Source organism: Pistacia vera, unplaced genomic scaffold, assembly GCF_008641045.1.
Source record: "Pistacia vera cultivar Batoury unplaced genomic scaffold, PisVer_v2 Contig243, whole genome shotgun sequence".
Lineage (NCBI taxonomy): Eukaryota > Viridiplantae > Streptophyta > Magnoliopsida > Sapindales > Anacardiaceae > Pistacia > Pistacia vera.
The window spans coordinates 225,482-239,800 of record NW_022196050.1 but is presented as its reverse complement, the minus strand read 5'-3'; the positions used below and the strand labels follow the sequence as shown (position 1 = coordinate 239,800).

Below are 14,319 nucleotides of genomic sequence, written 5' to 3'. Positions count from 1 at the left end.
GTTTTATACTTGTCCTACGTTAGTGTTGAAATTCCTGATGTCCAGATAGTAACTACTCTCTAGGATTTCTTTGTTATTCCTTAAGTCAATGGTATTTAGTGTTTGCTGAACATATATCATGTAGCTAAAATGTTTTTCCTCAGCGAAACTTGGGTTTGGGCATTTGACTTGCCATCCATGACGTAAGTGTTAATGATGTGGGTGCAATAGCTTAGTTGTTTACCTTGAGTTTTTATAGAGGATAATGTTGTATGCTTGTCATACATTCTTGTTGCTCTGTTAATGGTTTGAATGGAAAAAAGTATATAGCAAGGTTATATCCAATAGGAACTATGTGGCTAAGGACATAAATTTTGGAGCTGGAGTTTAGGCCGCAATGTTGCAAGGTGTATCTGAGGTTGTAGAAGCTGTGAAAGTTACAATGGGACCTAAGGTATCCATTCTTTCTTATGTTTCCAGAGAAATTATATTTTGATTAGTGTAATATATTTTTGATCCATTATAGTAAGATGAGTAGAGGCTCAATATAAATTGAGAATTTTCTTGTTTTCTTCTTAGTGTTTTTCATTCCTAATTCATTGATTCAGAGCCGTAATGTGATTATTGAGAAAAGTAGAGGGGATCCAAAGGTCACAAAGGATGGTGTCAATATGGCAAAAGGCATTAAATTCAAAGACAAGGCCAAGAATGTTGGTGCAGATCTTGTAAAGCAGGTTGCGAGTGCAACTAATACAGCCGCTGGAGATGGTAATTTCTTCTTACTGTTTCTTGACTTTATTTTGGTAACCTACTAGAATTTTTCATGGATTCATATGATTCTAGATGATGAGTTGGGTTGAGTTATTTTTGGTTGGCAGATTGGAAAAGCAAAGCAACTTAAGAAAAAACATTACAAAACCTCAAGAAATCCTCAACTTTAAGTTGCTTGGGTTTTGCTTTCTTTTTTGAATTGAGTCTTTGAGTAATGTCCTGATTTTAACCTTCTTGAAGTTTATATGCACGAGTCAACTTGGAATGGCGGTCATTTCTTTGGCTTTGATGACAGTCGTACTCTAATAGATTCTACACATGCATGCCTAGAAGAAAACCAGTATTTGTACAGCTAGCCATCAACTTTAAATGTTGGAAGCACAAATTTGAGTATTGTTTTGGTCCTATCAATTTCAGTGGTTATATGATTATACTATGAAAGCCTCAGTGTGTAGACTCCAGTACGAACTAACAGCCTTCAGAGGAGACGTAATCTTTTTCAATATGGGTTCTTTCACATCACTTAAGTAGTTCTTATCGCTGGAGATTTGCTACTTATCTCTTTTGCAGGTACAACTTGTGCTACTGTCCTGACTCAGGCAATACTAACAGAAGGCTGCAAATCTGTAGCTGCTGGTGTAAATGTGATGGATTTACGTAGTGGTATTAACATGGCAGTTGGTGCAGTCATATCTGACTTAAAAGGCAAAGCGCAAATGATTAGTACCCTAGAAGAGATTACACAGGTAGTGGAATTTCTTTAAAAAAGTTATGTATAAGTTGTGTATGGTGAGAAGCATTGAGCTACGATATAATTATAAGAAGTCTTACCTAGTCTAGAGTAGTAGACATTGATGATTTTTTAGTGTCCCAAAATCTCTAACATCTTCTTGTAAATGTGGTAAATGGTTGTAGGCTGGCTATGATTCTATTATCTTGTGTTTCATTTAGATAATTATAGCAAGATGAAGTGAACATAGGAGCAAATAGAGTTTTTAGAAACTATGCTAAAGATATATCTGTTTTGATAAATTGAAAAATGTTAACTATTCATATTTGCTTCTGGGTTTCAAAACTTGAATTTCAATACCAATGCTGCTTTGTTTTGTTGTAGAAATTGGATGGTATTTCTGAATTTCAATAACATTAAACTGTGTAGCTACTTGAATATTCAACCTTTTTGGAGCTGTTATGTATTTGTTAATGCTTTCCTTTCATTTTTATGGTTGTTTAGCAAGTGTGTATATTGTTAATGGCATATAAAAATTGTGGAGAAGCTTTTATTTCTTTGTTTGTGCTACTTATTTGTTGGTCCTTCTTGTATCAACTGGTTTTGCCGCCTTTGCATCTGCTGTTAGAATTTCCTAATTAAACTTAATGCACTGATTTGATTGGTTATTATGACAACAAAAACTATTGTTATTGGATTGGTCTTCATAAACATTAATACATATTTTTTTGAGTCAACAAGTTTCTATCATACTAAGACATGGATAGCGATCTACACAAAAATGATGTAAATATAATCCAAATTATATGATTATTTAATAAGTCCTCCAAAAAATTCATGCCATCTTCACATAAATATGATCATCACAATAAAAAAATATCACACACTCTAAAGTATTTAATCGTATTATATGCTTGTGGCATAAGAGATGAACAAAGAAATAAAAGTAAATATTTCTGAGTTTGGGCTGACATTGGGCTGTCCATATATTTTTGTACTGGACCTAATTTGGGCTTCGGAAATCACCTTGAACCAAACCATTGCCAATATTCCATAGCGTACCATCACCAGTTCGCCATATTTGTACTTTCTAAAAAAAATGCAAAAGTTTAATACTTATATTGGGAAACGTTAAGAAGCAGGTTGGAATGTTCCCTGAATGAAAACAAGCTTTTGTTAATTATTTATTTATCTATTTATTGTATGAATATTAAATTCTTTTCGTTTATGTTTGAAGAAATGCGTGAGAGAACTTCACATCCTTGATCCTTTTAACTCTTTGTTTGTAGAAATGTCTACAAGTATTTATATAATATTCACGTTTGGAAATCAAGTTATTTACGTGTTTACTAATTTTGTGTTGTATAACTTGGAAACGACATTCATTATGATTCTCAGTTAGAGCAAGAATTGGAAATTGAAGTGTTTAGATAGTTGTTATAATAAAATCTGAGTGTTTTTTCTTTTTTTAATGCAATGTATTGTTGATTAAATCTCGTGTTTTAAACAGAATTCAAAGTTGATGACCATTAATGACGTAGAATGCCAAAATTTACCTACTTTTTAAAGTTTTCTCTTTAACTAAATAAATTGATAGAAAAGAATAATTCTATTAATTAATAAAAATAAAAACAGAATAATTCTTCAACTAAATAAATTCTTAGACTTCTTTATAAACGATGTTTTTCCTATTTTTTCTCTACACTCTTTAAAACTTTCTCCAATAGCCTCAGCCTCCAACGGCTCTTTCTCACCTCAGTCTCCAGCGACCCTTTTTTTAATACAATAAATTCATCAATTTTTTCTCTATTCTTTTCGTTGATTTTATTATCTTTTGATCCCAAGATCTTTCAAACTGAAGTTACTCGATTTTGAAGGGTTTTTTTTATTTTATTTTAGTTTTATTTTGGAAGGTTAAGAGTTGTTCAGTTTCATATTTAGGGTTTTGGCTTTGTTATATAATTTTTTACAGTGAATTAAAATTAGGATGTTAATGAGATGATGAATCAAGGAGGCAATACTCTAACCGTGGCTTCACTTGACCTTAATTTGGTTGAGGTAATTATTTTTCTTTTTATATTTATTTCATGTTTTTAATTTGAATGGATGAATTGTGTTGTATAAACCAGTAGAAATTTTGTTTATGTTATTGTTAAATTGATAGCTGGAATATGTTTAGTAGAATTTGTAGCTTTTATTAGGGTTTATCTGTTCAAAAATAAAATTTGTTGATCTAGCGGATAAATCAATTAAAATTAGATTATAATGCATTGTTTCTGCTATTATATGCTTTTCTTAGCTAGGTTTTGAATTGAAGTTTGTTGAGCATTTCTGGGTTATAACAAAGAAGAAGAAAAGTAGTGTGTGGTTATCTTAGCTAGAAGTAAATAGTAGTGGATGTCGATGTATTAATTTGGGTTTCAGGTTGTGATGTTCTTTAGCAAATTTGTAGCAATGTGTAGTAGGAAGGAAAAATTGTTGATTTAGTTGCTCTGATTGATTTATAATAGAATTGCAACTCACTCTATCAATATACTGAAGTTCACAGCATTGCTTTTAAATTTTCATCCCTTGTATTTTCAGTTTTTGATTCTAGTAGAGGTAAGCAATAATTATTTGGTTCAGAACTTTAGCCGAATTTAGTTTCTTCTTGGATCCAAGTTGGATATATGAAAAAGGTCGCCTATTTTACATATCTTCAGGTTTCATTTTTCCTAGTCTACTTATGTCAAGTCAAAGAGCTCTTGCTTCTGTCTCATGTCTAAGTGAACTCTGCTTATGGATGTAATGCAGTATGAAAATGTGTGTAGCTGTTTGTTTTCATCGTAAAGGGAATGGAGCATAATGGAATAAGATGAGTTGTTTACTAAATTAATCCTTGAAAACTACCTGAAACCACTATAAATAATTACATCCACTCTTCCAACCTAGTAGATTACTTGTATGGATGTTACTGCCCCTCTACCTGATAATTAGCTCCAATAAGTAAACTTATTAAATCTGATTTGCAAGTTTTACATTCTTACCAATTTACATGACGACCACACACTACCTGTTTGGTTTAAAAATATATAATATATGATTAGGCTATTATAACACACAACATTCTTGGTGTATTAATCTTTAAGTAGAAGCCTTTTCATTGAGCGTTGTAGGTGGCTTGTTAATAATTTGTACTTATTGCATCTTGTTATTAATTTAGTGTCTTTATCTTTTTATTCACAATACATACAAAGCCCTTATATATATACTCCCAGCCTGTAGGAGCATATCAAAATACGAGTGCTCCTTATCAGCCTATTTCTTCATTTCCGAATTCAGGGTCTTATCCTGGGCCTGCAAGTTATTCAGGCACTTAATACCATCTTGGTGATTATCAGAAAGCTGGAAGTTATCCAACTAGCGGTTACAATAATCAGACGAACTCATGGAATGAAGGCAGTTATGCAAATTATAATTCTCATCAATACTCAAACTACCCTGCAGAGGCAACTGGCACTTACAATTTTGGTACTACAGGCCTTCACTGCAATATCCACAACAGTACAAGCAATGGACAGATTTTGAACGCAAATCCATTTTGATTCTAGGTAAACAAGCAATTAAACGAATATCCAATCTTATTATACGTTTTTTTTTCACTTAATTTTGAAATTCTTTTGAATTTTTTTTTAAATTTGTGTAGGTGAAGCTGTTGTGAGCGTCTGAAGATGGCGAATGTTGTGGCAAACCAAGTGGTAATTTTTATTTGTGAAGTGTTAATTGCTTTGCATAGTTTGCTTTTGTTGGGATTTTAAATATGAAAATTTTATTGTATGTAGGGTGGTTCTTTTCAAAAAAATGTGTTTGATTTAAGCACATTTGTGGGGGACTTGACTTTTGACGAAGATGCAAGTGGGTAAGTTAAGAATTGTGGAAGCTTTTTGTATAATTTATGTAGAACTTTGTTCGTTGATTTGTTTAAGTTGTGATATGTGTTTTAGAGAATTTGACTATTCTCAAGTTTTCTTGAATGTTTGAGTAAAATTAGTTGGTAAAGTAACTTAAAATAAAGAAATAAATAGTGGGTGATTGTAAGTTCTTTGGGTGAGTTGATTGAGGTGCTGAAATCTTGGAAATAGCTGGAAACTTGAGAGGGTCACCTTTGGAAGCCTTTGCCGGTGACCAAGTGTCACTCTCTTTCAATCATGTAGTGATGCTGACTGAATTTAATTTGTAAACCTGGAAAAGAAATAATTTTTCTTTCCTTTTTAGAGATTATTGCTTAGAAGATTTTTAGGAAAAGTTTGTGGGATAGGTCATGGAGAGTGCTATTAACTGTAAGAGAAGAGTTGTAAACTATCTTGTCTTTTTGTTCAGACTACTAGGTATTTTATTGTGAAGATGTTGATTGCTGTTACTGTTTTTGGCAGTGATGATATATCATTGGAAGGACTTGAGAAGGAGCTTGAAGAATGTAAAAACTATGATGTGAGTGTAACTTTTGTGTTGTTTTTTTATGAAGCTATAGTCTCGTTTTTGTGGTTTTTGCATTTGTGGTTGTTATATGGGGAACTAGGGTAAGGTAAGGTAGCATTGTATTTATAACTTTGTTTGAGATAGGAACTGCTGGTTGAGGATAAAAAACAAGTGAAAGTAGCGTGGATGTTCTTGTTCTTTAATGTGTGTGACTCGTTGAGTCGACATGGTGTAAGTTTGTACAATAGGCTACATAGATTAGATCTATAGTTTCATACCGCTTGATGATTATTGTGTCGAGAACACTATTGGAAAATTGTGATATCTTGATTTATGATAGAGATAATCTCTGATGTTTGTCAAATCAAGGTTGTCTTGTTCCTCAGAGGTGAAATTTTGCCTGTAGTGTCTGAGTATTTGCAGAACAAAGTGATTCAGATGTTAGTATAAAATTAAATTGTTAAATGAGAAACACAGGAAGCGACAGATTGCACTTTCTAGTTAATTCTTTTAAGCAATTTGAGAGTATTTATCAGTAAAAAGGAATAAAATATCTTTTAGTGTCTTGTCTTCACAGATTACTGATCAGCTAGAACAAAGAGTTTAGAAGGATTTACGGAATGAGAACTTTGGATTTGTAAAAGTTGTGGCTTGCATCTATAAGAAATTCTTATCGTCATGTAAGGAGCAGATGTAAGTGTGATATATTTTTCTTTTCTATTCTTAATCTTTCATTGTTCTTTATTCTTCAAAGTTGGGAGCTTCAATAGCCTAATTGGAAAAGGCTTTTCTTGATTTCTAGGCTAGGGTTTCATATATCAATAGATTTGAGCTGACTTTTCTCTTCTATAGTTTTTGAAACTTTAGGACAGCTTGTCCTTCTTTTGTTGGTCAGCTTGTTCGTTATTTTGTTTCTTATTTTTTCCTAATACAAAATTTCTTGTTTCCTAGAAAAAAAAAATACTATCTATGATTTGCATGATACTCCTTGAATTAAAAAATTGGTGTTGTAGACACTAATTGATACAACATGACTTGTGCCTAATTGTGCCTTATATTTACATGTGTAGTTACCAAGGAATGTACTTTTACCTACTGTGGAGAAATATTTTCTTGTTTCTTCATAATGAAATGTACAATGAATTTATAGCAAAAACAAAAAAACNATACCCAGGTTACTATAGCAACTATCAGCAGCAACCTAACCATTCATACTCCTAGCCCGTAGGAGCATATCAAAATACAGGTGCTCCTTATCAGCCAATTTCTTCGTTTTTGAATTCAAGGTCTTATCCTTGTCCTGCAAGTTATTCAGGCACTTACTACCATCTTGGTGATTATCAAAAAGCTAGAAGTTATCCAAGTAGCGGTTACAATAATCAGACAAACTCGTGGAATGAAGACAGTAATGAAAATTATAATTCTCATCAATACTCAAACTACCCTACAGAGGCGTTGGCACAGTAATGAAAATTAAAATTCTCATCAATACTCAAACTACCCTACAGAGGTAATTGCCAACTTACAATTCGGGCACTACAGCTGCGCCTTCACTGCAATATCCACAACAGTACAAGCAATGGAAAGATTTTGAACAAGCAATTAAATGAATATCCAATCTTATTATACGATTTTTTTTTTCACTTAATTTTGAGGTTCTTTTGAATTTTTTTTAAATTTGTGTAGGTTGAAGCTGTTGTGCACGTCTGAAGATGGCGAATGTTGTGGCAAACCAAGTGGTAATTTTTATTTGTGAGGTGTCAATTTCTTTGCCCTTATTGAGAAATTGGATAGTTTGCTTTTGTTGGGATTTTAAATATGAAAATTTTATTGTATGTAGGGTGGTTCTTTTGGTGATGCAAATGATGCCGAGAAAAATGTGTTTGATTTAGGTGCATTTGTGTGGGACTTGACTTTTGAGGAAGATGCAAGTGGGTAAGTTAAGAATTGTGGAAGCTTTCTTTATAATTTATGTAGAACTTCGTTCATTGATTTGTTTAAGGTGTGGTCTGTGTTTCAGAGAATTTGACTATTCTCAAGTTTTCTTGAATGTTTGTGTAAAATTAGTTGGTAAAGTAACTTAAAATAAAGAAATAAATGGTGGGTGATTGTAAGTTCTCTGGGTGAGTCGATTGAGGTGCTAAAATCTTGGAAATAGCTGGAAACTTGAGAGGGTCACCTTTGGAAGCCTTTGTTGGTGACCAAAAGGGTCACTCTCTTTCCATCATGTAGTGATGCTGACTGAATTTAATTTGTAAACCTGGAAAAGAAATAAATTTTCTTTCCTTTTTAGAGATTATTGCTTAGAAGATTCTTAGGAAGAAGTTTGTGGGATAGGTCAAGGAGAGTGCTTTTAACTGTAAGAGAAGAGGTTTAAACTGTTTTGTATTTTTGTTCAGACTACTAGGTATTTTATTGTGAAGATGTTTATTGCTGTTGCTATTTTTTGCAGTCCTTGAGTTGACATGGTGTAAGTTTGTACAATAGGCTACATAGATTAGATCTATGAGTTCATAATGCTTCTTGGCTTTGGTCATGATGATTATTGTGTTGAAAACACTCTTTGGAAAATTGTGATACCTTGATGTATGATAGAGATAATCTCTGATGTTTGTTAAATCAAGGTTCTCTTGTTCCTTAGAGATGAAATTTTGCTTGTAGTGTCTGAGTATTTGCAGAACAAAGTGATTCAGATGTTAGTATAAAATTAAATTGTTAAATGAGTAACACAAGAAGCGACAGATTGCACTATCTAGTTAATTTTTTTAAGCAATTTGAGAGTACTTATCTATAAAAAGGAATAAAGTGTCTGGATTACATTTCTGATTATCTGGTAGTTTGGTTTGGAGTCTACATACTATATGATCCTCTTGTACTTGCCACGTGAAGTTTGTGCACTATCCTGTCCTTAATATTTATATTTGTTTCTGTTGCAAATTATGTATATGTAGTGTCAAGGGTATATATGTAATTGTAGTGTGTGTGTGTGTGTATAGTTGTTAGGTTGTACTGTTGAGAGATTCAAGTAAAATAGAAATTGAAACATGGTATCAGAGCGGGACAACGCGTGAACCCTTAAACCCACTTCGTTTATGTTTTCCGGGGATCGGCGATCTCTGGTGACGTCTTTGTCCATGGTTTCTCTCTCTCTGGCGTCGTCTGCCCTTAGCTTCTCTCTTTCTGGTGACGTCTGAACCTGTTTGACGTCTGCCCTTAGTTTCTCTCTCTCTTCGACGACATCTACCCTTAGTTTCTTTTTTTCCGACAACGTCTGAACCTGTTCTGTGTTCCTCTATTATCTCCGGTGATGTCTGACCTTGGTTTCTTCTTTTCCAACGACCTCTGTTATCTCCTGCAACATCTGGCCTTTGTTCCTCTCTTTTCAGCGAGTTCTGTTCTCGGTTTCTCCCTTTCCGAAAAATGTTGGTTCTGTTCCAGTTATCTTGTCCCTCTCTTCTGCTCATTCCAGCAATCTCTCCTTTAGTTTCACTCTTCTCTGTTGTTTGATGCAGGCTGCAATCTCTCCTCTGGTTTCTCTCTTCTCTGTTGTTGTTTGGTACGGTGAGCGTGGAGTTGTTGTGAATCCTTTTGTGTTTGCTTGGAGTTGTTGTGAATTCTTTTGGCTAGCCTCCTTCTGGTTGTTTGAGATTGGGACGCTGTTGTGTTTGCTTGGGTTGTTTGGTGTTGAGGTTTTGGTGTTGAGGTTATTGTGAATCTGTGGAGTTGAGAGTTATTTGCTATACATTATGGCAGAGGATGGTAAGAAGATGGTGATTGAAATTGTCACTTCCTCCACCAAAATTATTGATTGGAAGTTATTGGGAAAAATGNACGTTTCTAGAATGGCCACCATATGTGCTCATAGGGTTCTCACTATCAAGATTTGAAACACTTGATACCCTCGTCACGGTTCTACCATTCTAAGGACATATATCAATACATATTGCAATAATAATGATTTACGTGATATAGAATAAAATGCCTTTTATTATTGATTAATAAACATTATTACAAAGAGTCAATTCTACAATAATTGATTGGCTCTAAGGCATCTACTCTAACAGACACTAGCCCAATGTAGTTCTATTCAGAGCTGTCAATACGGTAGTGATTGGCTGCATCGAGGAGTGTATCAAGACTATAGTGGATCGACAAAGAATTCGTCACTCTTGGGTATGGGAGAAGTTATCTCACGACGCAATTCAATTAATGACAGTGATAACAAATCTATGATCACAGTGGGATTGAGTTGTTTCTCAATCCAATTCATTATTTTGGTCATTGGTACTGTAACTGAATACAGATATATCGAGAGTAAACTGAGATTGACACTATTTCTATACCCCAATCTCGATGAGATAACAGATGAGGAAAGGATTTGATTGCAGGGTAACCATATCGTTGACAGATAGCTATTTTGCTGAATCTGAATCTATCGGGTGGCCATGATGCCTTGCTAAGGGCCAATATTGGTCTGTATCTAGTGAGACGATTAATTAGTGTTAATTGCAATACTACTCACTGCTGGGATGATGAGGAGCCTATGAGTCACACACATAGAAGATAATTTAAGAATTAATTTGTGCAAAAGACGTTTTTGTCTTTTAGGGCAAAAGGGTATTTTGGTAATCTCACAGTGCAATTAAATTTGCTGAGGTTGTTGCCTATATTTAATTTGATGTTAAAATTAAATAAGTGAGATTATATTTAAATATATGTACATATGTATTTAAATGGATTATTATTATTATTAAATGTTAATATATTTTAATAAATATATTAATTGATTTTAATTAAAATAATATTATTAAAATAAAATATCATGATTGGGAGTGTTTGGACGTAAGGGTTGTTTGGGTTGGAGCCTAAGCCTATTCCTCATTGAAATAGGGTTTCACATGCACTATATAAGTGCATGTGTTTTGTGGTTTATGTGGTGAATTAATTTTTGTGATTATTCAATCATTGAAAGGAGGCAGCCCTCTCTCCCATTTTTTCTCTACTCTCACACCACCCTTGGTTTATTGAATCAAAGTTTTCTTTGATTCAATTTGGTTCTTGAAGCTAAAGAGGATCTAGCAAATCCCCTTTAGCTCTTCGGGTTATCTTCGTGTGGACTACCGTTGATTCGATTTTATTTTGAATTGGTAGCAAATCCCAGTTAAAGACAAGTTTGAAAGAGCCTCCAAACGTGCGTATGAACTCTAATATTTACTTTGATCGTTAATATTACTACATAATTTTGATTTAACTTATAAACTGTATAATTTGTACTCTGCTCTTGGCTTTAAAGGAATCGATCTATGCTTTAAATTTTTTTTCTCCGCTACGTTTATTAGATTGTTTCCTTACAGTGGTATCAGAGCCAGATCCTAAACCCTATACCTTGAAACCTGAACCGTAAACTGTAAACGCTGAACGCTGAACCCTAAGCCCTGAACCCTAAACCCGGAAACCCGAAACCCGAAACTCTTAAACCTAAACCATAAACCCTAAAACCCTAAAAACCCTAAACCCCTAAACCCTAAACCCTAGATGAAAAACCTTCATCAAGAATTGTACCATTCAACATCCACTTAAGAAAGGGAGAGAAAGAAGAAGGTTACACACTATGTGGGAACTTACAAGGCTCTGCATCAACTATTTTCAACTTGTGGAGATTCACTCAGATATAATTACCGAGGTTTTCTTTCCTACTTGTTTTTCTCTATATGAAACAACATTATAACCATTCAACATAATGAATAAATTAAAAAGAAGAGGAAAAGAACATAGACTTTAAATTAGAGATAAACTTAACAAATAAGAGGAGATGATGTGTCACATTAATTTGAGGAGAATAGTTTGTATAATTAGTTTGTACATGTAGAATACTCTTGATTAATTCATGCTTCCATTATAAAGTACATAAGAACCCTTTTGGGTAGGTTATATATGTAAAATATAGAGAAGTAAATTTCCCAAGGAAAAGATCTAGAAATTTATAAATATCAATAAATAGACTGCTTGGACAATTATGACTTATCTCACCCATAGATACTCCAAACAAGAAATTCATGTATTTAACAACATGCTCATAAATTTACTTTAATGATATTCCCACACATATGCAACTATTCATTTTTATATAAACTAATAATAGTAATAATAAATTATAAATCATGGGAATAAAAATATAGATAATTCAACATGTATGCTTCAAACATTATAAAAATCAATGATTTACTGTACATTCCCACTATTAAATACATTATTTCTTATCATGAGAATAATTGAAATATGAAAAATACCACATATGATTTCCTTACTTAACTCAATAAATCAATAAAATAATTTTTTTTCTTGTAAAGCGATAATTGCATAAAAAGAATTAAACAAATCCAATCAAATACTCGTAAAAAGACATAAGGATACAATCCATTAAAATCAAAGCCCATAACAACAACCAGGCCTTGGCAAAAAGAAAGTCAAAAAGTTGTACAAGCTACAAGTAACAAGCCCAGAAGGAATCCTCCACGTTCAACCCATGGCCAAGGAGAAGGGAGAGCCCGTCATTCACAACTAGACCTGGCAAAATGGGTTCGGACCCGTGGGTCGACCCAAAACCAGGGAAAATAATATAGGGTGCAAGTCTTTAGACTTCAAACCGTTTTGTATCGACCTGTACCCGGACTAGCCTATTTTGTCAGCAGGTCACACGAGTCCACCCACGGGTAGCTGTTTTTTATCCAAAAAATTAAAAAACCCCTTTCCCTTTCATTTTGCCCCAAATCGTGAAACCCAAATGAATCCCTAACTTTTTCTCAAACTCAATCTCTCATCTCATCAGCCTTCTCTCAAACGTCGTCTCTCATTAGCCTTCTCTCAAACATCGTCTCTCATTAGCCTTCTCTCAAAGACTCATCGTCATCATCCGTCTCTCATCGCCGGTGTCGTTTCTCCTGTCTCCATTGTCCACTCTCTTGGCTCAGCTTCTCCGTCTCCATAGCTAGATTTTTCTTTCGCAAAAGTGATTTTCACTTGATGAGAGTCATGAAGAATTTGTAGTTATGGCAAAATTCGAAGGAGGAAGTTTGAGTTTATGGAGAAACGTAGACAATAAATGCAGTAAAATGAACTTGAGAATCTAGGATTGACTTTGGGTTGACTAGGATATTAGGAGGAGGAAGTTTGAGTAATTGAGTTTATGGAGAAACATAGACAATAAATGCAGTAAAATAGACTTAGGAATCTGGGATTGACCTTGGGTGGAGTAGGAAATTATTTATGAATTTTTAATAGATGTTTTGTTTTAATCGGGGATATTATTTGGTGTAGTTTTATGTGGAGGTGTAATTGTAAAAAATGAAAACCGTAGAAATTATGGGGGTGTAACTACAAAAATTGAAAATTGGAGAGAGAAAAAAGGGGCACCAACGGGTCCACTCGTACCCGCATATGATGGGGTCCGGGTCTAACATTTTAAACCTGTTTAATTTTACCCGTTTGGACTCGTACTCGTGAGACCGTACCCATTAGGACTCGACCCTAACCCGACCCACCCGCCCGTTTTGCTAGGTCTATTCACAACCAACCTCCACAACTTGGTCCAGCCGAGAGTCCTAGACTGACCCAAATCAAAGAGCTGCTCCATAAAGGCCCATAAATCTTTTTGCTTCTTCATTAAGAGCCTAGGGAAACCAATAAAATAATCAGGCGACAAGAATAGTCACAACAGCTCAGCAAAGTGATGAAGAATGCAGCAACTGAAGATTTGAAACTCTCTTTTGAACTGAATCTGAAGATTGAAAATTCAAATACAATTTCGTTCAAATGTTGAATGTGAGTCCGTTTCGATTCTAGGTAAACAAGCAATTAAACGACTACTCTTATTATTCGATTTTTTTACTTAATTTTGAAGTTCTTTTGAAAAAAATTTAAAATTTGTGCAGGTAAAGCTGTCGTTGTACGCGTTTGAAGATGGCGGATGTTGTGGCAAACCAAGTGGTAATTTTTATTTGTGAAGTGTTAATTGCTTTAGCCTTAATAATTACCAAGAACAAGAATTAAGAAATGAAAATTGAATTAAAGATGATTGCAATTCAAGGAGTGCATTTAGAAGCTCATCTCCAAACCATGATCTTTTTTAGTAATACCATTTAGGCCAATTACAAGTCTTTCTAAACGTTGGTAATTAAAGTCGATGTGTGGGCCTTTATGGGTCTGATAAAAACATATGAGAATTTCGATATTTCATCTCTAACAGCCATAGACATTATGTTTAATGACGTTTGTCACATTAAACAGGTTCAATAATTATGTTATTGAGTATATAAATGGTAAAGAATTTAATTTTTATTTCAAAAGTTTAAAATTATTTTTTTATCTAGACGTGCATAAAT

At 33.8% G+C, this 14,319-nt stretch overlaps 1 protein-coding gene and 1 long non-coding RNA gene across 3 annotated transcripts in view; both read left to right on the top strand.

Annotated features, from left to right (window-relative positions):
- Positions 1-657: 657 nt before the first annotated feature.
- LOC116131808 (vacuolar protein sorting-associated protein 52 A-like) overlaps positions 658-14,319 on the top strand; it is a 33,206-nt gene continuing 19,544 nt past the window's right edge. Inside the window, exons 1-5 of one of the 2 annotated variants that reach the window (XM_031417481.1) lie at positions 658-747; positions 1,321-1,496; positions 3,467-3,538; positions 5,302-5,378; positions 5,893-5,950. In XM_031417481.1, coding sequence (XP_031273341.1) covers positions 1,398-1,496; positions 3,467-3,538; positions 5,302-5,378; positions 5,893-5,950 — 306 coding nt within the window. In that variant the 5' untranslated portion in view covers positions 658-747; positions 1,321-1,397. Of the gene's footprint in view, positions 748-1,320; positions 1,497-3,466; positions 3,539-5,180; positions 5,215-5,301; positions 5,379-5,892; positions 5,951-14,319 lie in introns of those variants that run through there. The other variant, XM_031417482.1, reaches the window with a different exon arrangement.
- On the top strand, positions 7,111-8,190 carry LOC116131810. Its single transcript, XR_004128303.1, has 3 exons — positions 7,111-7,448; positions 7,625-7,677; positions 7,779-8,190. It is a non-coding gene; the product is annotated as an uncharacterized LOC116131810 (long non-coding RNA).